This window comes from Pangasianodon hypophthalmus, chromosome 14 (assembly GCF_027358585.1).
Source record: "Pangasianodon hypophthalmus isolate fPanHyp1 chromosome 14, fPanHyp1.pri, whole genome shotgun sequence".
NCBI lineage: Eukaryota > Metazoa > Chordata > Actinopteri > Siluriformes > Pangasiidae > Pangasianodon > Pangasianodon hypophthalmus.
This window is the reverse complement of record NC_069723.1, coordinates 6,251,556-6,278,111: the sequence shown is the minus strand read 5'-3', so window position 1 is coordinate 6,278,111 and position 26,556 is coordinate 6,251,556. Positions and strand designations below refer to the sequence as shown.

The 26,556-nt window shown below is 39.2% G+C and overlaps 2 protein-coding genes across 3 annotated transcripts in view; one reads left to right on the top strand and one right to left on the bottom strand.

The window, feature by feature from the left end:
• The window catches only part of caln1 (calneuron 1), a 57,159-nt gene extending 47,790 nt beyond the window's left edge, over positions 1–9,369 (top strand). For both annotated transcript variants that reach the window (XM_026923943.3, XM_053239962.1), the window contains exons 5-6: positions 1,029–1,185; positions 5,240–9,369. In XM_026923943.3, the coding sequence (XP_026779744.1) occupies positions 1,029–1,185; positions 5,240–5,367 (285 nt within the window). In that variant the 3' untranslated portion in view covers positions 5,368–9,369. The remainder of the gene's footprint in view (positions 1–1,028; positions 1,186–5,239) is intronic.
• A 2,144-nt stretch (positions 9,370–11,513) lies between these two features.
• On the bottom strand, positions 11,514–25,877 carry galnt17 (polypeptide N-acetylgalactosaminyltransferase 17). The gene is made up of 12 exons (XM_026924597.3): positions 25,159–25,877; positions 24,720–24,966; positions 24,436–24,619; positions 23,433–23,599; positions 21,721–21,895; positions 21,210–21,407; positions 15,828–15,945; positions 15,510–15,695; positions 15,245–15,382; positions 14,891–14,986; positions 14,324–14,485; positions 11,514–12,620 (listed from the first exon to the last, which is right to left on the bottom strand). Exons 1-12 carry the CDS (start codon positions 25,159–25,161, stop codon positions 12,474–12,476), a joined length of 1,821 nt encoding a protein of 606 aa, XP_026780398.2. The 5' UTR covers positions 25,162–25,877; the 3' UTR covers positions 11,514–12,473.
• Between the last annotated feature and the right edge of the window lie 679 nt (positions 25,878–26,556).

Below are 26,556 nucleotides of genomic sequence, written 5' to 3'. Positions count from 1 at the left end.
CAAAAGAAAGACAAAAAGGCATTTGTGCTGGCAAACCAAGCACTGATACTGAGACAGAAATCCCAAGTAGCAAATTCCTTATGAGATGATTAAAGCTTCTTGTGGATCTAATGTGCCAATTCATGGCATATTTATCTGTAATGGTCATTTTATTTCAAAACTTATATAAGTCCCAAGTTTACTCAATGCCTTTCTGTGCAACGGTAAGCCTCTGTGGAGTTTTTTTTTTAACCTAACTAACCATTTTCTGCTATCTTCAAATCAAATCTAATTTTCTTTTTTGTCAGTTATACTGATCTTATACCTTATATGTCCCACTGCACCATTTCACACTGCACTCACCTCTAGCTGAGCAGCAGAGTGCACTTGCTACTAACTTAAATGCTTTGCCAAAACACATGAAAGGCGTGCAAGGTAAGGCACAACCGATGGTACAAAATGTCCTTCTCTGTTGCGTGCAATAACGTATTGAATTACTAGCAGAGAGATCTTGAATTCCTTGTGAACGGTTAACCGAGTGTGCATATTCTGTTCTCAGCACAGGCCCATTTTTCAGACAAGGACACATTTTAGTACAACTCATAATAGTGCATAATAGTGATGTTATTGCCAAAAAAAAAAAAAAAAAACTGTCCAATAAGGCTACTTTCAGAAAACCATACAGAAAAGCAGTTAAGATTTTGTTCAAGAGCATTCTCTAATTAAATGTACTGCATGGACAGAGCATAAAGGTGATAAAAGTCCAACTCTGTGGTATTCCTGTGTAGTCTCTCTTCATTTAACCTGAAACAGTCAGCTTTAAATTACTGCTTTCAACAGCATTATCGCAATGTGATGACATTATGAATGAAAGACATCTAGGAACCTACTGATTTTAAAGATATATTTTAATCTTCAGATATATGTATATACAGTGTATGGCATATTCATATGGAGCTGTAATGATTCTCTTTTGACCTAAATAAAGTGTCCAAAATCAAGGTTTAATAAAATAATTTTCTTGATGTTGTTCTGCTTCTTTTTTGCAGTTTGACATGCAGCGGATAACATTAGAGGAGCTCAAGCACATCCTGTTCCATGCCTTCCGGGATCACCTCACAATGAAGGACATTGAGAACATTATCATTAACGAGGAGGAGAGCCTGAATGAGAATTCAGGGAATTGCCATACAGAGTTTGAAGGAGGTGAGGTGAATCCCCTTGCCACAACAATCTCTGAATAAACATGTTTGTGTATGTGCGTGCGTGTGTGCGTGCATGTTGTTGCAACATGTTGTTACAACATGAACATAAGTTATGAATAAATTAGTTATAGCACATTATTAGAGCTTTATGAGACATTATTTGAACTTATAAAATGCTTACAAGGAATCATTACCAACTTACAAAGACTATCTCGCAAATGATTTAGCTATCAGCACATTCAATTCAATTCAATTCATTTTTATTTGTATAGCGCTTTTTACAAAGGTCATTGTCTCAAAGCAGCTTTACACAAACAAAAGTAAAGTGAAGTGTGTGTGTGTGTGTGCCGTCTCTGATGAGCAAGCAGGGCGACGGTGGCAAGGAAAAACTCCCTGAGATGGTGATAGGAAGAAACCTTGAGAGGAACCAGGCTCAACAGAGAACCCATCCTCATATGGGTTTACACTGTAGTGTGCGTGTGTGTGAGCACAATGTGTGTTGGTGTAGTCCATGGAAAACAGCTGAAGCGTTTTCGTGGCAGTATGAAGCATTGCCGGTGGACAGGTCCAGAGTGAAGGGGGGGAGGTCTGGATCACCGGCAGCTCAGGAGTGTAGCTCGGCAGAAGGAGAAGGAAAGTGGTTAGGTAATGCAGGTTATCACCAAGGCATGCAGTTCTCCCACCCTTTCAGCTTAGGTGACTGCCAGCAAAAAGTCTTAAGAGACTCCAGATAGGAGATAGGAGCTGGAAGAGCTCCCATGCCTGGCTCTTGGGGGAGTGTGGTGGATGGGCCTAGAGCCCAGGTGCAAACAATAGTGGTAACCAGGGTTTTACTGGCCATCCTGGGTCCATGCTTCTGTGTAAGGCAGAGAGTGTTTTCAAACTCATGCCCCTCTGATGATTTATATACCTGACCATCACTCCATTGCTCAAACAGATCAGGACATCACAGTGTTTTGCAACAGGTAGAAAGAACCTGAGAGTCAGCAAGGCCGCTCTCAATTCTAGCAGATAGATGAGTTCTGACCTTACACTGCGAGTCCATTGTGACACCACACTGCTCCCAGTCTAGTGAGAGAGGTATCCATGGTGACCATCTCTTTCTAATGGGAAACCACTGATAGGCATAGTCCTTTGGTGAGAAAGGCTGTGCATCTCCAGTGGGTCAGGATCCATGCCCACTTTGCTGAGACAAGAATGTGTCTCTTTTAATTGAGCCTGGGATTCAGCCACAGGCTGAATGGATGACCACTTATAGCCCCTTGGTTCCAACAGCCCTAAGGGAACCACAGTCCTGACTACAGTCAACAATCCCAGTATCCTCAACAGGAGCTGGGATCGAACATAACGGCCCACTCGCATCGTGCATTGTGATGTCTGTTGCATGCTATGGTGCAAAGGCCACTATGGAAGTATATATTGCTCAAATCCACTGACATGAACCAGTCTCATGGCATGTAACAACTTTAGCATGAGAAATCTGAGGACTTTCAGGAACCAATTCAGTCCTCTCAATTCTTGAAAAGAAATGGATCTATCATCCTTTTCCTGAACAAGACAATATATTGAGGAGAACCCCCTTGTTCTGAATGGTGGGGTCACTTTTTGGATTGTGCCTGTGTAAAAGAGAGAACGAACTTGGCTCAACTTTTTCATGGTCTGAAATTGGTGTGGCCCTGAGAGGGAATGTGGTGTCAACTATGCTACTCAGTGGGGATGCAGATGTGGGCACAATGGTAATGAAGGGACACACACTTATGGGGTATGAATGCTCCTATCCTGTGAACCTGAATGAAACTGTGGTGCTGAGTCAGCAACTCAGTGAGGATGGCGGCACAATGGTAATGAAGGGACATGCATGCTCTCTCCCTGGTAGATATGAGTTAATTGGAGGGACACATGCTCCTATTCTCTGATCCAGAGTGAAGCTCTAGCACCAAGAGGAATGGCTTGGCAAGGATGTGGTCAGTAGCATAAGGGCAATGGCGGGACACGCAATAGCTTCAGTGGATCTAAAAGGAAATAGATGGACACATAGCTATATCCTTTTTGTACCTGCCATTCTACTCTCAGTCAGTGCATGAAATTCACTGGTCCATGTTTTTTTTTGTTCCCCTACAGATCCCGAAAAAACTTAATCAGTCAGTTAGTCAGCCAGTCCGTCATTCAGTGAGTGAAAATGACTCTTCTAGATTGAATCGAAGAAAAACAAAACAAACACAAATGAAACGAAATGAAATGTAATGAAACAAAACAAAACAAAATAAAATAAAATAAGCCTTTGTATTGCACTAGCTTGTGGTGTGCTGGCTGTTTAATGGTGTATGTTCTTATGAAAATGCAGAATGAAGAGGCCACGCCACAGCTTGAGGTAGAACATTCTGGCGCTTTTCCCGTGTTATTAAAACATAAGGAAAGAATTAAGAAGTAGACTTCTCTAGGCATGAAGCTCTTCCATATTTATGAGTCCAAGGTTTTTTCGCTTATGTCAAACTGAATGTCCCTCTAGACAAAACTCATGAAAATATTATTTCTATACATAAGGGCTCCCGAAGCAGTTATGAAATTAGGTTCACCAGTTTTCCAACATTTCAAATACTTATTTTGTACCTTAAGCATCCAGAAGTATTCTTAGCGTCTTCTGTGGACACTTGTGTTAACAGAACTATTTCTTTTATTGTTGACTAGCCTTGAAGTTAATATCCTCATATAATCTACACACATAATACAGAGCATGCATTGTTAAATGAACTTGAAACTTCCTGAAATTTCCTCTGCATTTTTGGGTTGATGGTCATACTTACACACCTCATGTTGTACATCCATGTTCATGTTTTTTGCCATCACTCCTTTATTATGACACTTAATAATCTAATAATCCGATAATCTGATCTTTTTTCACTAACCTGTGTGCATTACACAATAAAGAATTATGCTCTAATAATGTCAGGAATTTTGATGAGTGATGTGATTAGTTACATATACTTCACTTTGAATTCTTCAGTCTGACTGGTCAGAAAGTGATGATTAATTTTCCTGGACAACAGCAGTTCAGACAATAGTGCCAGATGTAATTCAAGTCACATGTTTATATTAATGCACTTGTTCTGATACATTACTGTTTCTGTAGTGACTGATAATTCACAGGGGACTTGTATGATGGACGCTCCACATAATCAAAGCCTTTTAATAAAGCGATTTAAAACTTATTTAACAAAGATGATGTTGATATAATTTTCGATATTGTGAAGTTTTCTGTAAGATGATGTTTATTTAATTTTTATGGAGTCTAGTGTCAGCGCTTTGTAGCAGTCAGAGGTAAAGCTGTTCCTGTAGGTTTTCCACCAACAAGCTGCATGCTCTTATTAACTTAAAGAGACAATGAGGACTGTTTATAGCTGCCGTAAAGTAAGTGATAACAGGAACTAACTTGTTTGAATGTAACTATAAATGGATACTCCATGTCATTCTTTAATACATAAAACACAAATTGTTGTGGTATAAGAGGAATAAACACTTTTGGATGTGCTTTTATAGGAAATTCATCAACTTCAGGACGGTAACAGTGACTCCAATTCATTGATTATTTTCTTATAACAGCACACCCATTATGTTTTATTCTATTGCTAAATCTATAATTTATTGCCTATAAAACTGTTTGTTATCAACCTGTGGATCAGTAATTGTCTTATGGAAAATCAAAAGGTGTTGTATGAATTGGGCTACCACACACACATGCACACACTCCTAGCTGTCATGCCTCACAGTAGTCAGGCCACAAATTGCCTGCAGGAAGAGATACAGAGGAGGAAGGCGATGATTATGGGGTGAGATGCCATACAGTCTGTCTCACTGTGTATTCCAGAGGTACATACAAAAACGTTTTCAACCCGAAGCACTCATGTAGCCATGGGTGAAGGTGGACTATCATTTCTGCCATCATTCCAGTTATACTACTGTGAACTGGAAGAGTCGTAAATAATCACACATTAATCACACAACTGTTCTGCTGACTCATGAGTGAAAGTTGTCTCTGTCTCCTTTGTCTACTCCAGTCCATCCAACAAAGAAGAACCGACAGACATGTGTGCGCAAGAGCCTGATCTGCGCCTTTGCCTTGGCCTTCATCATCAGTGTTATGCTTATTGCGGCCAATCAGATGCTGCGCAATGGAATGGAATAGCAACGCCACTGTGAGCAGGGGTGTGTGGGCGGAACCTGCATGTGCATGTCCGTCAGAGACGTCATTCCCTTCTGCCTGAACACAAAAAAAGCCTTCAACCTGCAACCTTCAGACTAAAGAAACCAAACACCTCGTCAAAAGAATGGTGGAGTGTTTTTCTGTCAGGAATGGCAGCCAGCAGGGGCCATGCGTTACTGAGTCTCCTCTCCACCTCACTGGCAGGGACTTTAAAGGGCTGACTTGTTCTCTCGTTTTTTCCCTTCTCTTCCCATGCCATCTCTGTTTCCTCAGTGCAATAACCTGTAGAAGTCTGCAAGAACCTCTCCAACATCCAATTTTCATCTCCCATTTTCATCAGGGATGTGCTGAAGAGCTGCTTATAGGCACAGACATGCCGGCAAATTGTCAAAGTTTTCAGTGGTAGTCACTCGCCTGAGTACTTTTTACAGCTTTGAGAATCCATATGTCTAAACTTCTGTTTATTATTGGTGAGCTGTTTCTCCATATGGTCAGTATGTGAAACAAGCCTGCTGAAAGATTATTCTTGATATTATTTTAATAGTAGAGCAGGGCTTTTGCTCATGCCATATTGTTTGTGCTTAATATTCTAAATCGATGTTAGATTATCTTAAGGCCAGTTTATCTCTGATTGCCCTTGTAGAAAGACCTCTGGTGATGCTCTTATCTCTTATGGTATTTTCACACTTTGCCCAAACACTAGGACCTGGACCCATAATTGATTCTGGGCTTGTTTGGTGGAAGGTGTCACACAGAAAGTTATTTCCAAAAACTGCAGAGAAATTACACAAGTTTTAGGGATGCACCAGTGCAATAACTGTATCTGCATCAGAGCAGTTACTGGCCTGACCCGCCGGATTGGTATCTTGGATGTGATATATTTTCCATTCAAATCCACTGATGCTATGCTCCTGGTGCTATGCTTCCATTCCAATCCACCTATGCTATGAATGCATAAGACATTGTTAGCGTCATTGACTCCTGATTGGCTGCTGACTCCTGCCATTTACCTATGTAGTCAGACTTATTTCATTCCCAAGGTTTGGATGCAATGATGTTTGAGATGCCTGAGCTGGCTTAAGACCTATACATACAAATTTCTTGCCAATTCCAACCCCACACCCCTGACAAAGCATTAGGAATTACTATTACAGGATTGTAAGGACAACTCACAGCAGCTCAGGAACATCATATTATAAGGCATTTTTCCCCCTGATTCAAACTAACAAGAAAAAAAAAATCCTACACACTGTAGCTTTGGTGTATTATTTATTAGTGTTTCTTCACCTTTATTCCAAACTCTGGTTGAAGCTATTTGCTTATATTCTAAAAGAATGAATAATTTCTATGAGTCACTTGGTTCAGTTGCTTTCTTTGTTCAATGTATCAAAGTATTCCGTCTCCTCTGTAGACCAAAGCGTGTCTTTCCCCACCATTTACTTTGTAGGACGCCCAGCCCCAGGAGCAAATCGCTTTCACACATGGCGCAGCCTGTTTTTGCGAACTACAGAACACCATTTATAAGTTTTCTGTTCCACACACTGGTTTAAAAAAGTCTTCATCAAACATTCCAAACTCCTACCAAACGTATACCAAAATACAACAGACAAAAGTGTGAAAATGCCCTCAGTCTCCAGCCTGTGGTGGTAGTTGACAGTGGCTTAATGCCTCCAGATCAAAGCTGCTCTCTGAGCTTCTCCTTTCATCACAGTAAACCCTCAATAACTATTAGAGTGATGTTTCATTCCAGAAACATAATCTAAACTGAAACATATAGGATGAAAATAGGTTTTAACTTTTGTGTCAGACTGTTTTTTTGTATTCCTTGTGGATGTAATTTTACCAGATTTTTAAAAGTCTTTTTTTTTTAATGACCATTTATATTTGACTGCATTTCTCTGCATTTCTTCTGTCTAACTGCAGAATGGTACTGTGGATTTTATGGCATGTCATCCATAATCACAAGCTTTTTCAACAATGAATCGTTAATTTGCTTGGTTTGACAACCGGGCCTGTTCTGTGTCTGATGCAGCTCATTTTATTTGTGTGTTTTGTTTTGTTTTTTTTTGTCCATGAGAATACTGGTCTCCTGTATGTGTAAGCAGCTCTTTCTCCCCTTCTTTTTTTAAAGGACTTTGCTTCATAATGCATGTGATCTTGTAAAACTGTGTACATAGATGTCTCATGTAGTCACCTGTGTTAAGTGATATGTATATGCATGACTGTGGACAGATCAGTATTTTCTGCACAGACAGTGTCAGTGGGCACAGAGGGGGCGGCTGAACCCAATACCAATGCGCCAGCTATCAGCTCCTCCAGTAGCCTTTGACTAAAGCCATATTAGTCTGCACAGATGTACTGGGAAACACACATGCATTTTCTACTCCTTTAACAGCGAGAACTGCTGATGTGTGTGTGGAGAAATACCATCACTCTTTTGCACGGAAATGCTAATCCTCAAGCAAGGATTTGTTGAGTTCAAACAATTACCGTGGCTCCATCTGGTGGTTCATGTATGAACTAATTCCGTAACAGTATTAGGTATTGTGTTTGTCCTCATGTTGTCTGTCTCAATTGGATAATAACATTAGCTTGTAGCATTTGATTATATAAAAGCAGGGAGAGGAAATGGGACACTGTACCATATGTGTTTACATAAGTAGATTATTTTTATTACCACCATTATGGAGTAAGTGTGCAGATCTATAGCTAGACTGTATTCAGGAGAGAATGTCGTTCTACATGTGCATTATACTTTTGGATTGAATGTTTTCATTATTTATAACGGAGTTGTTACATTTAAGACATTTAAAAGGTCCTACACTGGAAATAAATTTTAATTCGTCCTTTGGTGTGGATATTTTTAAAAAGTGAACATGAATAACTGGATGGAGCCAATGATTCAGAATTATTATTATTATTATTATTATTATTATTATTATTATTAGTTTGTAATAGTAATAACAATATTGATTAAGGGGATAATTATTTTTTTATTATTAATAGAAATATGTTGGTGGATTATCATATTGGTTCAATGGCTTGCCAGCTGTAAAATTTTATGTGTAGATTTATTATGGGTTCTTCTCTCTACTCTAATTGATGCCTCCTCGCCTCATCTATCCTACATCCTTCAGGAAAGAAATCGATTATAACTGCCATCATTAAGGACCTACCAACACTTTAGACATAATCAGAGGATTTGTGGAGATAGGAAGCTTCTTGAGTGAAAACACACACAGACTTTAAAGTCTTTTAAAGAGCATAATGCAAGCCTAGGGTATATGTTCTCCACTTCCACCTTTACATCTGGAACATTGTGCAAGCCTCCATGTATCTGACACTTTATTTCATGCTGAAAATATTATTGAAATATTTAAATAATTTAAATTGAACGAAGGCCACAACAAATGCAAACGTGCATTGAATGTGCATTGAGAAATACCTACCCACTTAAGAAGTCAGTTTATAATACACTTGTAGTGGCATAAGCATCAGCATTTAGTCATGCCCTGTGTATACGAAATAATGTTTCCACTGAAGTTAATCCAGTTTGTAATCACACCGTGTTGTGTGCAGAACATCATCAATAAATGTCATCACTTTGAAGAAACGCTTCATTAACAAAGACATCTCATTAGGAAAATATTTTTGCCATCGATTCCTCTGTCTACACATTCCATCCCTGCATCCTCTCCTCACATCCTCAGAAAGATGAGCCAAGATGTGGGGAAGAGAAGCAAGGAAAGGAAACGAGGAAGCACAATTAGAAATGAGAAGAGCCCTATCTCTATTTCAGACACACACATACACACACATACACATACACAAACACACATAAGCCAAATATGCATGCAGAATATATATCCACATAGAATATTACTACCATAGGAGTTGTTATAAGATTCTAGATAATACTGTAAATATGAAAATCTGTATAGAATAAATGCATAGCAATGATGCAATAAAAAATGTTTTATAGAATTTTAATTGTCATCTTTATTGCTACTCATTTTTGATGCTGGCTTTAAATCCGTGAAGCTTTGGAAGTTGTGAATTATCATTTTGGTAGCATTCAACACCAGCAGTAAGATAAATCTTCATAAAACAGACTATATGTACACCAATCAGCCATAACGTTAAAACCACTGACAGGTGAAATGAATAACACTGATCTCTCATTGTAATATCTCATTACAGTGGCACCTGTCAAGGGGTGGGATATATTAGGCAGCAAGTGAACAGTCAGTTCTCGAAGTTCAAGTGTAAGGATCTGAGGATCTTAGACAAGGGCCAAATTGTAATGGCTAGAAGACTGGGTTAGAGCATCTCCAAAACGGCAGGTCTTTTGGGATGTTCCCGGTTTGCAGTGGTTAGTACCTACCAAAAGTGGTCCAAAGAAGGACAACCTGTGAACCGGCGACAGGGTCATGGGCTCCCAAGGCTCAATGATGCATGTGGGGAGCGAAGGTTAGCCCGTCTGGTCCGATCTGGCAGAAGAGCTACTGTAGCACAAATTGCTGAAAAAGTTAATGCTGGCTATGATAGAAAGGTGTCAGAACACACAGTGCATCACAGCTTGCTGCTTATGAGGCTGCGTAGCTGCAGACCGGTCAGAGTGCCCATGCTGACCCCTGTCCACTGCTGAAAGTGTTTACAATGGGCATGTGAGCATCAGAACTGGACCATGGAGCAATGGAAGAAGGTGGCCTGGTCTGAAGAATCACGTTTTCTCTTACATCATGTGGATGGCCAGGTGCGTGCGTGATGCTCTGGGCAATGTTCTGCTAGGAAACTTTGGGTCCTGGCATTCGTGTGGATGTTACTTTGACACATACCTCCTATCTAAACATTGTTGCAGACCAAGTACACCCCTTCATGGCAATGGTATTCCCTAATGGCAGTGGCCTCTTTCAGCAGGATAATCCGCCCTGCCACACTGCAAAAATTGTTCAGGAATGGTTTGAGGAACATGACAAAGAGTTCATTGTGTTGACTTGGCCTCCAAATTCCCAAGATCTCAATCCGATTGAGCATCTGTGGGATGTGCTGGACAAACAGGTCCGATCCATGAAGGCCCCACCTCGCAACTTACAGGACTTCAGGATCTGCTGCTAACGTTTTGGTGCCAGATACCACAGCACACCTTCAGAGGTCTTGTGGAGTCCATGCCTCATCAGAGCTGTTTTGGTTGCACAAGGGGGACCTACACATTATTAGGCAGGTGGTTTTAATGTTATGACTGATCAGTGTATACCACTTCCCAAATATATCAAATGTCCACTTGGTGGAGCTACAACAGGATTATTTATATCCATACACCCTTAACCTGATGAGTACACTGTACATATACACCAAAAAAGTATTTAGAAATTTTAATGAAAGTTTTATTTGTTGATATAATTGTTTGTAGAAAATATACTAAACCTGTTTTTAGTGTTAGCCAAAAACCAGACAGGCAGGTCACAAACTAATCAGAGCATAACTAGGAACACACGAACTAAGAAACCTGGAAATATACCTTAGAAATGCAGTACAGAAGGGGATTTTGGAATATGCTGCATGCTGGGGATTTTGCTGTTTAGGGTGGACGTGACAATGTTTGACTGAATTTTAAATAACAGGTGTCAGAAACTGTTTGGCCTTGTCTCAGTGTCTTCCTTATTAGCATGCACAGTCCATGGCCTTTGCAGTTAGGTCTTCTTTAGCGTCACTGAAGGAAGACTTGTGGCGGAAAATGTACACTTTGATTCTGTGAAGCTTGGTATCGCATGATCACATGGTGTTCCCTTCACATTGTTCATCACCAATGACCAAAAACCTCATGACATGCATTTAACGGGCACAGACCTAACAGCTTCATGCAGCATTTTACAGATTTGGACTTTTATAATATTTTTGTCTGGAGGTTATGTGGGGAAAGAAGGGATATCTGTTCTGTTCTTATTAAAAGCTTAAAAATTATTTATTTAAGTAGTCACTGTAATTAACTTCTGGTTAAATCTGGTTGTGCTTTAATGATATTTTTTTAGGATTGTAATTTACCTCACTTGTGATTTGCTTTTAACATTTGTAAAGTTGATGAAACATTAAGGTAGTCAGCCAATACATTAGCCTACACAAGCAGAGTAGTTCATGATTTTATTTAAAACTTTATTTTAATTTAATGGAAGACAGTATGGGAGAATTTCCATCACCAAACTATTTGACCATGAGCACCAGCAGTAGTCACATATTCATTTATGTCTTATTACACTCACTCTAAAATTCAAAAATATCTTACCTAATATATCTTATTATGCCTACTGTACACTCATTGTACTGTACTGTAGAATTATTTCCCATTTGCATATTAAGAGGTCATGCTACTGAGTGTTTAAGTCACTAACAGATTCTATTACTTACTTAAAAAGAACTGTCTTATTAATGGGGTCGAAGCTGGAAAGATTTATATATATATATAAAAAAAAAAAAAACACAATCAATCCACAGCAAATAGTAAAACTTAAGCAAATTAACTTGCACATCCATCATTATGAAAGCTTGTAAATTAGTATTTTCCACTGGGGCAGTGAATGTGTTCAAGACAAATCAACAGAAATACTAAAGTCCATGACTTCCATAATAGCCAAAATATCTCAATTCAAACAGAAGAAAGATACCACTTAAAATGCGAAAAGAGCAAAATGTAGTTTGTAGCACCCTGAAGAAAAGGTTTTACTTGATATGGAATGCTGTTAGTATAACTTCTTGATCCTGTATTGTTCCTCAGCATGACTATTACAAAATCTTTTTTTTTTTTTTTTGCCTTTTTTTTAAGTAATTAAACTTTGTAGTAGATGGCCACTCTTTTTTAGGAACACAATTATTTCTATCAAAACCTCTTGTTCTGTAGAGGACTGTACTCAGAGGACTGAGTGTGGAGTTTTTTCACATGTATTGCACACTCATCTACTGAGAGCAGCTCACACCCAATAAAATCAAATTCAATGAAGTCAGACCACAAAGCTGAAAGCAGACCATTACAGTTCCTTTCAAGACTTCTGGCTTCTTGTGTGTAACAGTCTTATCTGATGGGTCTGACTCACTCAGAGTCCCTGCTGCTGCTTCATCGTATTTTTGATGTTCCATCTCTGGCCAGTGCAGGCCTGCAGAACCAGTGCATAGCCGAAGGAGACGTTGGCCTTTACCACCTCTAGGCAGCGACCTGTGGCCCGGTTCACGATCGATTCATTCTGCAAGTAACATTTAAATACATTTATGGGCTGTGGGGTACTAATGAACAGATTTACAGATATTAAATTAGTAATAATATTTAGTACTATGTGGCATACTAATAACCTTTCCTACCACACATGCACCACATGATCTTATATACCAAAGTAGGATGTCATTATTTTGAATAACCTTAAATGTTATTCTGTTAAAAATTTTTCTTAAGTGGTGAAATTTTTTCTGCAAAAATGATTTCCAGCCCCGCAATTATTATTTAGTGATGCCTTGCTTGGACTGAACGACAGAATGAGTCTCTATGGCCAACGGTTTATGGACACTGGACACTTATGGACACTGGACCGTCACACCCATATGTGGTTCTTCCCCAAACTGTTGCCAAAAGTTAGAAGGACACAACTGTATATGATGACTTTGTATGCTGAAGCACTACAATTTCCCTTAAATGAAATTAAGGAGCCCAAACCTGTTCCTGCATGACAATGCCCCGTGCACAAACACAGGTCCATGAAGACATGCTTTGCCAAGGTTGGAGAGGAAGAACTCGAGTGTCCTCCTCAATGGCGTGACCTCAACCCCACTGAACACCTTTGAGATGAACTGGAACACCGACTGCACCCCAGACCTCCTCACCCAACATCAGTGCCTGACCTCACTAATGCTCTTGCGGCTGAATGGACAAATCCCCACAGCCACGCTCCAAAATCTAGTGGAAAGCCTTCCCATAAGAGTGGAGATTATTATAACAGCAAAGAGGGAATAAAAACTGGAAAGGGATGTTCAACAAGCAAATATGGATGTGATGGTCAGGTGTCCACAAACCTTTATAGTATAATTAAACTAACAATGCTGAAGACAACCGTACAACGATCTTGGACCACGTCCTGATATATAGCACTTTAGACTCCCTTATAATCATAGGTTTGGGCATGTGGACTGCCTGCTTTAGTTTCAGACCACAGGTTTTCAATATGGTTTAAATCCAGAGACTGAGATGACCACTGCAAAACATATAAAATCAGTAATTAATAATACACTATGCAGTGGGGATCAGCTGCTTCTCCTTGAATGAGTTCTCCTTATATGGCTACCTACTGGTCAGCACTTGTCCTTTTTGAACATTTGTGAAGAGCTTACATGGAGCTCACCACCTACCTTCACCAAATTTTATAGAATGAAAATTGCCTCATTGCGTTTCATGTGAGCTATGATGAGTCTGACCAATTTTTATCCTTTAGAGAACAGCATCACCACTTGAGTTATTCTTGAGTTATCCTTAGTAGAGAGCAGGATCATCATTTTGAGAGATTCTCATCCTTTTCCTGAAGTATCAGCACTATTTAGGAATTCTATTTGTTATTGTCTGGCGGGGTGTACTATCAGGAAGTGTTATCAACCCTTGTGTTGACTATGGTATGCAGCTTCTACTAGTTCCAAAGAAAGCCACTCTCGCAGTCTGGACCGAAAGGAAGTAGAAAGAAAGCTTATGTATGTAACTGTGGAAGACTGCCAGACCACTTATTTCACTTGGGTTTCTTAATGTGACCTTTCGTTTTGTATAGTTGATTGAGTGTAAAATTTGAATTATTGTGGTTCATGTTTCATTTTTACAAAATTAATTTGTCCATTTTCTTGAAGTATGCCATTAATTTGGGTGTTAACTGTAATGTACAGCTTGAAGATTTGTCCAAGTTTACAGTTTTACCTGTGCAAAGTTCCATGTCTTTTGGCCTATGTTAGAGACTTTGTCGCAGTTGACAAGCTGAGGGAAGCTGCTGATCATGTCATCAATCACACAGTAGGTGTCTTCTCCAGTGCTTCCCAAAGGTCCCACAAACAGGTATCCCTCCTTGGTATAGCGGCCAAGCTACCAAACACAAACATAGTGGTCTGTATACGCTGATAATTATGTACGTGTTTCTAAAACTAAGGCAGCACGTCTTAGTCCCAGTACACTGAAAAGTTTGGTGTCTTCTTGGCTGTAACACACGTCATTAAAGAAAATATAACATTGTGCAACAGTCTGGAGGAATCTATTAATTTACACAAGAATCACACTAATAGACAGTAGTGAAATTCCAGACTATGAAGCCCTTTCCTGTTCTTTTCAACAACAAGTATATTGTTGCTTAGCTATGTTAAAAACTGTGTCATGTAAAAAAAAAAAAAAAAAAAAAAAAAAAATCCCCACAGGCATAACCCATTTTCAGACTGCAGTCAGAGGAGGTGTGTTCGAGGTCAGATTTCTTGAGCGCTAGAGCTGGGACTCTACCTGTGGGTTCCATCCATGGCAAGGGTGGAGGGTTGCTGTGTGGTTTTCCTTTAGGCCCTGATCCATACACAGATGGGTCACGTTGGAGTTGCGAATCTGCCATCCAAACAGAGACACACACAAATACACTCAGCTCTGCCCTTTTTCCCGCTATTATTATTGCGTCATGACTCTCCCAACTCTCTTAACCCTTTACTCTGCTATAAACAAATGGGTAGAGCCAAAAAATAAAATGTGATGCCTGCTCAAAGCCATATGTCTGATCACTTATTACTGTTACTTCAACACCTCTACCCTGAAGTAAGAGGTTCACAGTTATGGACTTACTTATACTCACTCTCATGTTTTACTCACTTCTCCATAAAACAGCGTGCTGTTGTATCGCCTCATCTCTGGGTAGATATTATCAAGGTACCACTCAAAGTTTTTACACTGCAATTTTTTCCTCAGTGCCACACGCTCTGATATGTCCCCATAATCAATGCCATGGCTCTACATACACAGAGGCAGTAGAAAGTGTATTATAAAGATTCAGAGAAAGCATGCAGCATATTCCAGTGATGATTTATTGTTTCTGAGATTATTTTAAAAGAGATATAGTTCTGAACTAGTTCCTCACCTCCATTGGAATGTTCCAGGCCAGGTAGACATTAGACTTGTACTCGTCCAACCATACTTCGGCCACCCGCAGTGCATTGCGCCTGGTGTGAAAAGCAATGTTGCTGTGGTATGGCTTCTTCGTCCTGGCAACGTGAGCCACCCGAGAGCACGGCAAAACCTCCATACTCCCCCCACACAGCCAAACCTTGCATCCACCCACACACATAACAGTTTTTTTTACATTGTTTATGCTCTTCCCAACTGATAAAACCTTTTTAGAAGCCGGTAGTGGTAGTCAGTGGTGTTCATAACATTCACAACATTTCGGCACACTAACCCTAATTCCAAGCTCTATGTTTTCTCCACCATAGACATCCATGCCTGAGTCCAGCAGACCCAACTCTCCAAAGTAGTGCCGGTTTGCCACAAATGAACAGCCTATCATTGCAGGGGTCCTGAAAGGCACAGTTTTTAATATTATATTTTTGCTCTAGTACAGTTTGTTATACACAAACAAACTAGACAGCTACAATCCATGATATACAGTTAAGGTCAAAAGTTTAGTCTAAAGACAATTAATCTCAGTTTTTCACTCCAACTCCACTCATTTCATGTTACCATGCATTTCTTTTGGCAAGACAGTAAGGGCATCTACTTTGTTCACATCAAAGATCATTTTAAAACAATTGATTACAGACAGTTATTTCAGCTTTTATTCATTATATCAGAATTCCAGCAGGTCAAAAGTTGATTGTGTCTTTAAACACTCTGGATTGTTCCAGAAATTATGTAATTACTTTTAGAAGCTTCTGATTGACCAGTTGTCAAAATTAGTTAATTGGGAGTGCACCTGTGGCTGTATTTAAGGGCCTACCTTTAGCATCTGTACAAACAACTGTATGCAAATAAAAATCATGGGACCACTACTGACCCCCAAGACAACAAAGGAAGTGGAGAGGAGTTGGAGACATGGGGTACCGATGTATGTACAGCCACCTTTAAGAGAGTCCTATGTGGCAGTGGCCTGAAAGGCTTTAATGCAAGGAAGAATCTCCTACTCCAAGACCAGTCTAAAAAAGCTAGACTGAAGTTTGCTGGCGATCACCAGCCTCCTTGGAGGTGTGTTCTCTGATCAGATCAGAACCAAAATTGAACAGTTTGACCATAATGATCTGCGTTAAGTATGGAGGAAAACGGGCGAGGCTTTTAATATGAAGAACATCATCCCATCTGTGAAGCATAGGGGTGGCATCATCATGTTATGGGGTGTTTCACTGGAAAGGGGAATGGTGTACTTAAAAATATAGATGGCTTCATGAGGAAGGAGGATTATCTACAAATACTGAAGCAAAACCTCAAGACATCCACTAGAAACTTAAAACTTGGTCACAACCAGGTCTTCGAGCAGGACAATGATCCTAAGCAATACATCCAAATTGTAACAAAATGGCTTAAAGACAACAAAATGAAATAGCAAAAAATCCAAGTGTTGTGAGAAGCTTGTGGAAGGCTATCCCAAGTGTTTGATTTAAGTTCAAGCAATTAAAAGGCAATGCCACCAAATACTAACAAATTATATGTACATGAAAATGTGATACAGTAAATAAAAGCTGAAATAAATCTGTCTATTAGCTATTATTCTGAAATTACCTCTTATGGAAATAAAGTAAATAACCTAATTGACTAACACAAATGTGTGGAAATGTGTGGTAACATGAATGTATGGAGTCGAGTGTGTTTAGCCTATGGTGTATGTCAACTTTAGGTCTCAACTGTATACACACTGGGTGTAACACAATGCCAATGTTTGTATCTGTATTCATTTAGTGGTCCAAATATTTGTATCTGATTGCATATTGGGATTTAACCCAAAAGTGGGAGTGGTCTAGACTAGAAATTATTTAATTTATTAATTTATGTCCTGAAGCCATTATTCCTTCACAAATTATAACAACAGACAGCAATTTGCAGAACATAACTTTATTCAACTCCTGAACCACATGCCCTGTGGACCTTTCTGGCAAGCTTTCCATCTTCCATCTGTTGTCACAGAGTAAGCAAGCTATCTATGTTTCAAAACAACATATTTCCCTAATCAGTGAACTATTGTTTATACTTGACAACAATAGCCATCTAATAATATTTTATCAGATTTACTTTAGTGTTTCGATTTCTTACATTCCAGAAAGATCAGATAGGGTTTGTTTTAATAATGATGGAAAAATGAGGAGAAACATGCAATAAATGTGAATGAAATTAATATTTATAAAATTAATTAAATGATTATTTTTTTGAGACCCTACAGAGGCATACACGAAACCTGGCAACCCTGCTCACGAAACAAATACCAAGTTCATGAGTGAATAGCAGATTTGTCCAAGTTCAATGTCTTTTGGACTATGTTGGAGACTTTGTCACAGTTGACAATAGAGTAATAGTTGTAAATAAGTAAATAATATTTAGGGTGTTTTTTTGGCAGTGGTTTGTGGTCCAGTACCCTGACCTATACACTACCTTCCTGTGTTCCAAAATAAAACCATATTTCTGCCATATTTCTGTAAAAAAAAAAACAAATATGCTTTCACATTTTGAGCCATTGTTCCATATTTACAGATGTCACCTATAAATAACAGTTTCTTGATTTTGTTTCGAAACATAGTTAGCTTGCTTACTCAGTCATATTATGTAGAAGATAGAAAGCTTGCCAGAAAAGGTTCACAGATTTATGGCTGAGGAGTTGAAGAAAGTTGTGTTCTGCAAATTGCTATTTGTTAATATGATCTGTGAATGAAAAATTACTTTTTCCAGCAGCCCTGATTTTTCAAGGTCATAGAGTTAATATTAAAAAAAAAAATTCTGGTATAGACCATGTCCAATTCTGTAATTCTGTGGAATTTGCGAGGTATGTTCTGGCAAATGCACATATATATCCACTAGGATACAGTATACTGTCCCCTCCGAAAGTATTGGAACGACAAGGCCAATTCTTTTGTTTTTGCTATACACTGAAAACATTTGGGTTTAACATCAAAATATGAATATGAGACGATACATCAGAATTTCTGCTCTCATTTCCTGATATTTACATATAGATGTGTTAAACAAATTAAACATGGCACATTTGGTGGCAGACCACCCAATTTTTAGGTGAGCAAAAGTATAGGAACAGATAGTCTTAAAGTAAATTAAAGTAAATAACGCTTAATATATGGCCTCTATGTGATACCTTCACCCCTACCCTGTGGAGGTTGTTGGTGATGTCACTGACTGCTGTTTTGGGGTTTTTCTTCACAGTGTCTCACAATCTTTCTGTCATCAACTGCTGTTTTTTTCCTTGGCTGAACTGTTCGATGTCTGGTTGTTAGTACACCAGTGGTTTCTTTCTTTTTCACTATGCACAATGCTTATGTAATGGCTCTGATTGATTTTCTCTCTTTTCTCAGCCTCAAAATGACTTGCTTTTCTCCCACAGACAGCTCTCTGGTCTTTGTATTGGTTTATCCTTTTTAACAACAAATGCAGTCTTCACAGGCAAAACCCAGAGCTCAAACCAAGAGTAGACATTCAGAGCTATTAATTGTTTAATCACTTAATCTAACAGGGCACACCTGGGCAACAATAAACACCTGTCATCTGTTCCAATATTTTTGATCTTTTAAAAAATGGGTGGGTTCAAGCAAAATGTGCCATGTTCTTTAACACATGTAGATATAAACATCAGGAAATGAAGGCTAAAATTTTGATCAGTCATCTCATATTCTTCTTTTGATCTTAAACCCAAATGTCTTCAGTGTATAGTAAAAACAATAGAATTGGCCTTGCCATTCAAATAATTTCAGAGGGAAGTGTATGTGCATTTGCTAATGATCTGGTCATTTAGAAGTCACTAATGGTCAGTCACTTTCTCATTTGAACTTATATGTATTTGTTTCTAACAGTGCATTAGCCGCCAGCCTGCTGGGCAAAAGTATCAGAATGCTTTTTATTATAAACATGAAAGTGGAGGCCAAAAGCAAAGAGATAGGAAAGACCCTAGGGCAAAGCTCACGCAATTCAATAATTTTTTAATCTTTAATCTTCTTATATACTTTTTAATAATCTTTTCCTTTTGATACCGCGTCTCCCTCCTCAGCAACGAACTCGGGCTTGAAAGTGGTAAACTATCCTAACTGGGTTAGCAAAGGCTAATGGTTTGGCACAGTCTTCTTCTAGCACATTTAAATGTCACTATTGGCTTAGAAACATCATTCATTACTTATTCAGAACTAGCTTCTATTTAGCTGCTATCATTTTTATGCTAACTAAAATCTTTCAGCTTAAATTTGAGGGTATTTACATCCAGATCAGTAGGAATGGTGTAGGAATTACAGCGTTTTATGTGCTCATCCCCTTTCTAAGGGACCAAAAGTAATTGGACAGTTGGCTGCTCAGCTGTTCCATGGCCAGATGTGTGTTATTCCCTCATTATTTCACTTACAGGTAAGCAGATAAAAGGTCTAGAGTTGATTTCATGTGTGGCATTTGCATTTGGAATCTGTTGCTGTTAATTCTCAATATGAAGAGCTGTCACTGCCAGTGAAGCAAGTCATCAGTAGGCTAAAAAAATCAAAACAAACCCATCAGAGAGCTAGCAAAACCATTAGTTATGGCCAAATCAACCATTTGATACATTCTTCAAAAGAAAGAACATACTGGGGAGTTCAGGAACAACAAAAGGTCTGGAAGACCACAGAAAAACAGAATAATCATTTCCCTGGTGAAGAAGTACCCCTTCACAACAGTTGGCTGTTGTGGAACTACATCCTATGGACAGGTGAGACAAAGATCAACTTGTACCAGAACGATGGGAAGAAAAGAGTCGAGAGAAGGCAAAGAAGTGGAATGATCTGCAATGGTCTAGTCAATCACCTGACCTGAACCCAACTGAGCATGCATTTCAACTGCTGAAAGCAAAACACCCCAAGAACAAGCAGGAACTGAAGACAGATGCAGTAAAAGCCTGGAAGAGCATCACCAGAGAAGACACCCATCGTCTGGTGACAAGTATGTGTTCCAGACGACAGACAGTCATTGACTGTAAAGGATTTGCAACCAAGCATTAAAAATGACAATTTAATTTATGATTGTTAGTTTTTCCAATTACTTCTGAGACCCTGAAATTTGGGGGGGATATGTATGAAAATGGTTGTAATCCCTTCAGTGTTCACGTGATTTGGATGTAAAAAACCTCAAATTAAAGCTGAAAGTCTGCATTTTGAGCATATTCATTATTTAATTGTTGTTTACGAAACATGTTTACGAAATATTAAGGGTGTGGGATTATGCACACTTTAATACTAGTACTTGATTTGGAAAGTCAAATGTAATGCTTGCACAGGGGCCTGTGAGAAGGTTCCACCAGTGAGTGACACTGTCATGTCAGTGGTATGGTAGTGGGGTTGTGGTGGTATATTTTTAAACACCTGCTGTGTACATCACCCACATAACATCTTTTTAGTGGTGGTCCTTTTTTATTGATTGAATGGGTAGGATATGGCTGAGAAATTGTCAGAAAAAATATGGGCTGGAATCAGTTATCTTGTACATACAAAGTGATCTACAGTGCCTTGCAGAACTGTTAGCACCCTACAAAGTACTAGTTTCAAAATTATTGGCATGCTTATTTGTCAAGATGGGAGAAACATAAGTGTGGAAGCATATCTATTTTCTGATAACACACCTGATGGGTGCAGAGGTGTCTCCCTCATCCCACCACTGTTTCGGAGGACTGATGTACATGCACCACAGCTCCCAGTTGAAACCATGGCCTGAGTTCTCGTAGCGCTCCAGGCCAAATGATTTATGTTTAATGTTGTCTATTGAGGGTAGGACGATCCTCTTGGGGTCCTGCTTAATTCTGGAGAGAACTGGTTCAGCCCTAATGTGAGGGAAGAAATGATGCCATCATTAACACCTGAGCTAGATATCCCCACTTCTTAACCTCTAGCCTAGTGGTTTTCAATCTGTTTTTAATCTAAGACCCCCTTTTCTGAATAATAAGTGTTGCTGTGACCCCCCACCCACTGCTTTTCTCCACAGCTATCACTGGCCTGCATGTACAAGAGACTGTTCTGATTCAACAGCGCTGTGGTATAATGTTAAATAATGTCTACTATTTTTAAACACCCCACTCTTTTAGATTTGACAAAAGCCAAAGATTTAATTTTAAGATTTAAAATCTTAAACCTTACCAAACAGGAGTGAATTCTACGTGAGCATCGAAAAAGCCTGTCACTTCCCCTGTGGCAATTTTCCAGCCCTCAATACGAGCACGGATGAGGCCCTCTCGCTTCTGATTGCGCACAATTTTGACAAGGCCTGGGTACCGTTTGTTGACATATTCTTCAAGTGGCCCTTTCAGTTGCTCTGTCACACACATGGAAACACAGTAAAAAAGGTATGATGAATATCTAGCCAGCCCACTAATTTGCATAAAACCTGTCTAAATGAGCTTAATAGGAACAGCTTTCTTGCGCTATGCTTGTCCTGGTGTGTGCTTGAAGAATGTGCACCTCTCCCAGTGAAAAAAAAACCTCTTTGCATGAAGTTGTCATCTACATACAGAATGCTAGATATCATGCGTCACAGTAATGATAAAGGCATAGAAGGCCGGGCTACTTGTTTGCCCGCCTCATCCGAACAAAAAGAATTGCTACCCCTCACTTTGATGCATTGCTGGCCCTCTGCCACTGGCTCATTCCTACAGTGTTCTGGAAATAGAACTGTCTCTTGAAGAAAGACTAGCACTCGTAGTATGATGGATCAGACACGGGCATCGTTATTCACAACATGAGCAAGGAACACTGTGAATACTTGCCCTAGTTTATCAGGGATGACGTTCCAAGTCAAAAATGGGCTAGTGGACTTTCTCACTGAGACCGATTAAAGGTAGACCTTGTATTCTAAAAGTGGATAAATCTGAACTGTAGCACAAATGTAAACCAGGTCCTGAAAGGCAACCCTCCTGCACAATTTATTTTCAGTGTGCCTGGTTCTAATTTGCAGGTGCTACTGAAGATCATGCTCAGTTGGATTAGGTGTGTAATTAGGTTCGAACCAGCACCATGTGTAAAAAATACAATAAAATTTTTTTAAAAAATTAAAAACCTAGAAAGGCCTAGTTTTGCCTGACCTCAAGTCAACCAATTTGAGAAATCATTTACATCACCGCAGCAAGTAATATATGACAATACATATCACTAATATGAAAATTGCTTGGTGGCACTGATTCCACTTAAATAACACCACACAGGCAAGGTCAAGCTTTTATTTTTAGGGCATTTCCTGCATGCCTCCTTGACCACACTACACTGAACAGAATTATAGCAGTAATTATAATTTCTTGGTGGAGATGACAAATGTAGTAGAGGACACACCAATACAACCCAGGAAATCTTCAGAAAACAATGTTTTTATGATGTCACAATCTTCACCAATATAGCATAACATTAACAAATAACTGTTTCAGAGTTCCTTCATACCAGATGCAGTACTCTGCAAAAGTGATAGTTAAAATCCCCAGAACTGTGGCAGATTCTCCAAGATGCTCAGTAAAACTTACCAGCCACTTTCCTTATAAAATTGCACAAAATCTCCCTGAGACTACTCATGATTTTTTTAAGTAAAGCATTGTCACACCAAATACTGACTTTGTTTTTTCAGTTTATTACTGTTTGCTGCTCTTTATAGTATTTTTATGTAGAAATGTCTAATTGCATTATTTTTATACACCTTTGCTTTACAGCATTTCTCTGCATGTGCCTAAGACCTTTGCACAATACTGTACATGGTTATACCAGTATACCCACACACCCCTATTTACTACTAAACTGTGCTGGTTGGTCTTTATCAGCAACATAGGAGGTACATGGAGGTACTCATAATCCATCTCTGTGTTTCTCACCATCATCACTGTTATCGTCTACTAGGATGATCTCCTTCAGCAGATGAGGTGGAGTGTGATTGACGGCCGAGTGCACAGATCGCAGGATCACCGACAGCGCCTCGTTCACAAAGATGAAGATAAGAGAGATCTGGGGCAGGTCTCTGGGATAAAACATGTTTTTGCACCTTGAGAAACAAACAAAATGTGTCACTGTCACACATACAAATAAATATCACTTTTCCCTTGATACAGTGCTATGTTTTATCTCTCTCTCTCTCTCTCTCTATATATATATATATATATATATATATATATATATATATATATATATATATCAAGTGTAAGTATTCTCCTGCAGTCCCATAACTTGTGGGAGTGATGTGAAATCTATTTTTAGTGTCTCCTTGGAAGGCACTTGTTTTGGACTATGGTGTTGGTGGGCATGGCTGACTATGTGTTGGGATTTGCATTTCTTCTCTCAGCCTGGCTATGGGGCTCAGAAAGACATGTCATAATACCTATCTGCATATCTGGTATCTGAATAATACATCAGGAAATGCACAAAAGTACCTGGGGAGTGAGAAGGCATTGTGGCCTTTTAGAACAGGAAAAAAAAATGTTTTAGCCTGTTACTGTTTGTTCTGTATATAAATGACATTTGGGGGGGAAAATGTGTACTGTATATGTGTACAGTACAGTTAAGTTACAATTTGGTCATACTAAGGAAATAATAATTATATCTGTCACTTACAATGTCTAATTTGGACAATTTGGTCCAATTAGGGCACAATATTCTCAAATGTCTTAAGGCAATAATTTATACAGTATATGAGTAGCATTTATGGAAATACGCATTGTAATTTGCACCATGAATTGTGGTGTAAATCACAGACAGCACTAATGGTAAACCACTGTTAATTATCTGTGATAATTATCTCTGGTCAGATCTCTGAATAAATATTACACCAGTACATGCAACTGGATCTTTGATCGTGTAGGTACAGGGAAGAGTCTTGCTTACTTGCTGGGCCGATAGTCTGGGATGGACCTGTCCAGAGAAATCCTGTCACTCAGGAATGCATTGTAGCCGTACTTCTCTTGCAGATATTTGGCTTGCTTTTCCTCCTCGGGAGTCAGTGTGGCAGGAAAGCCACCTTTGCCCTGGCCTCTGAAGCCCTCAATAAGACCAAGAGATTTGGACAAACCTGTTGAACATTGAAAGAACTCAACTTTCTAACCTTCTAAGCTTCTCAGTACTGCATACGCAATAGAGACATGGAGACAGTCACAGAGGGATGAAATCACCATTTAGCTGTCTGTAGACCACATCTTCCAATGAGCCAAGCCTCTTCAGCAGGACCTCATGACTGATGCTTGGGTCTGAAGAAGATCCATTGAGGCGAGTGTGACCATTGATAATTTTGTTCGGCCGTACATCACACTTGCCCCAAAAAGTGAAGAAGCCTGCTACTGCGAACACGTTCAGCACCACCAACACCTTCCATCTTCTCATCATAAAAGCCATTAAGGACAACAGCAACCTGAACCAGATCTTGAATGAAGTAAGACAGATGAATAATCTGACGCACACTTTATCTCGTAATCTCAACTTTATCTCAGAAACAGACTGCTGATAATCAGTTGGAATTAACGCTGTATCAGTTGCATTAACCAGCAGTCACTGACTTTGCTTAGTTACTGACTTGCCCTTCATCTATGTGAAGAATTGCTCATAATTTCTTACCATTTCGTACTGATGAGATGCATCTTGATTCCTAGAAGAGTTTCTCCATCAGCTTGCAATCAGTGTTTAGCCAGAAGATCATCAGACATCAGGTCAGTTCCCATGTGTGCATTCAGAAAAGCAGTAATGCAAATGATTTCTGTTCGGTTGTTTGAATGTATAGCTGAAGTGTGTGTGTGTGTGTGTGTGTGTGTGTGTAGAGTCGTTAAAGAGGACCTGTCCCCACTATGCTGAATGGTAAGGGTGTTGCAGGGGTCACGCAGACGAGCTCCACATGAACGCAGAGGTGATGATGAGGAGGATGATGATGAGGAGGAGGATGATGATGATGATGAGGATGAGGAGGAGGATGATGATGATGATGATGAGGATGAGGATCTACAGCCTCCGACTGGAGGAGAAGCGATGTGAGAAGAGTGTGGCTCGCCTCTGGCTTTAGAAATCGCATCCCACCGAAAATCCTCTGCAGACGCGCTCTGAGCTAAACCGCGGAGCGCTGAATAAATAATCCTCTCCAAACCGCGTCTGGTTCTCCTCCATCAGCTCGCCACGGAACACCTTTTCTGCTCTGGATGTTAGAGCATTAAATATTTGGCAGCGTCCGGGGCTGGAGGCTAACACAAATAACACGATGTATGCTGGGAACTGGTTTTGGTCACACGAATGAACCTGCAGCCTCCGTTAGTATGGCTCCGTCCCAAACCGCATACTGCCCTCCTGAATAGTGTGTCAAAATTGTGCGACTCCTATGGTAACTATGGTAACCCATGGTGGGGTAGTGTAGGCTACTGTTTAGTGTGGAAGTAATGTGTGTTTAAACACTTGCTCAAGACCTCGAAGTGACTAGTAATCCTTTATCTCCAGAATTATTCCTGAAAATGAACGAAAATAAATACACAATACATTTTATTTTTGGAACAGCACTTCTGATATTAAATGAGGTATTATATTATTAACATTATAATTAACATTATAGAATTAAACAGAATTATAGTAATAAATAGATAGATGACATTATAGAATTAAATAGAATTTATATATATATATATATATATATATATATATATATATATATATATATATATATATATATATATATATATATATATAAATATAAAATTCTATTTAATTCTATAATGTTATCTATTTCTAATTAATTCTATTTAATTCTATAACGTTATCTATATAGGATATATATATATATATATGAAAATTTTCAGAGCACTTTCACACTCAGTGTTAGCTTATGTGCAGCAAATAACAGGACTGAGCCTCTTTTCTGCAAGGTTGGAGACACATACACAACACTTCAGGCTCCTTTGGGGTCTGTTTTATTATTTTTTTTCCTTGTGCAAGGTTCAAATTCAGACACTAAGCTCATCAGTGCAAAACACAGTG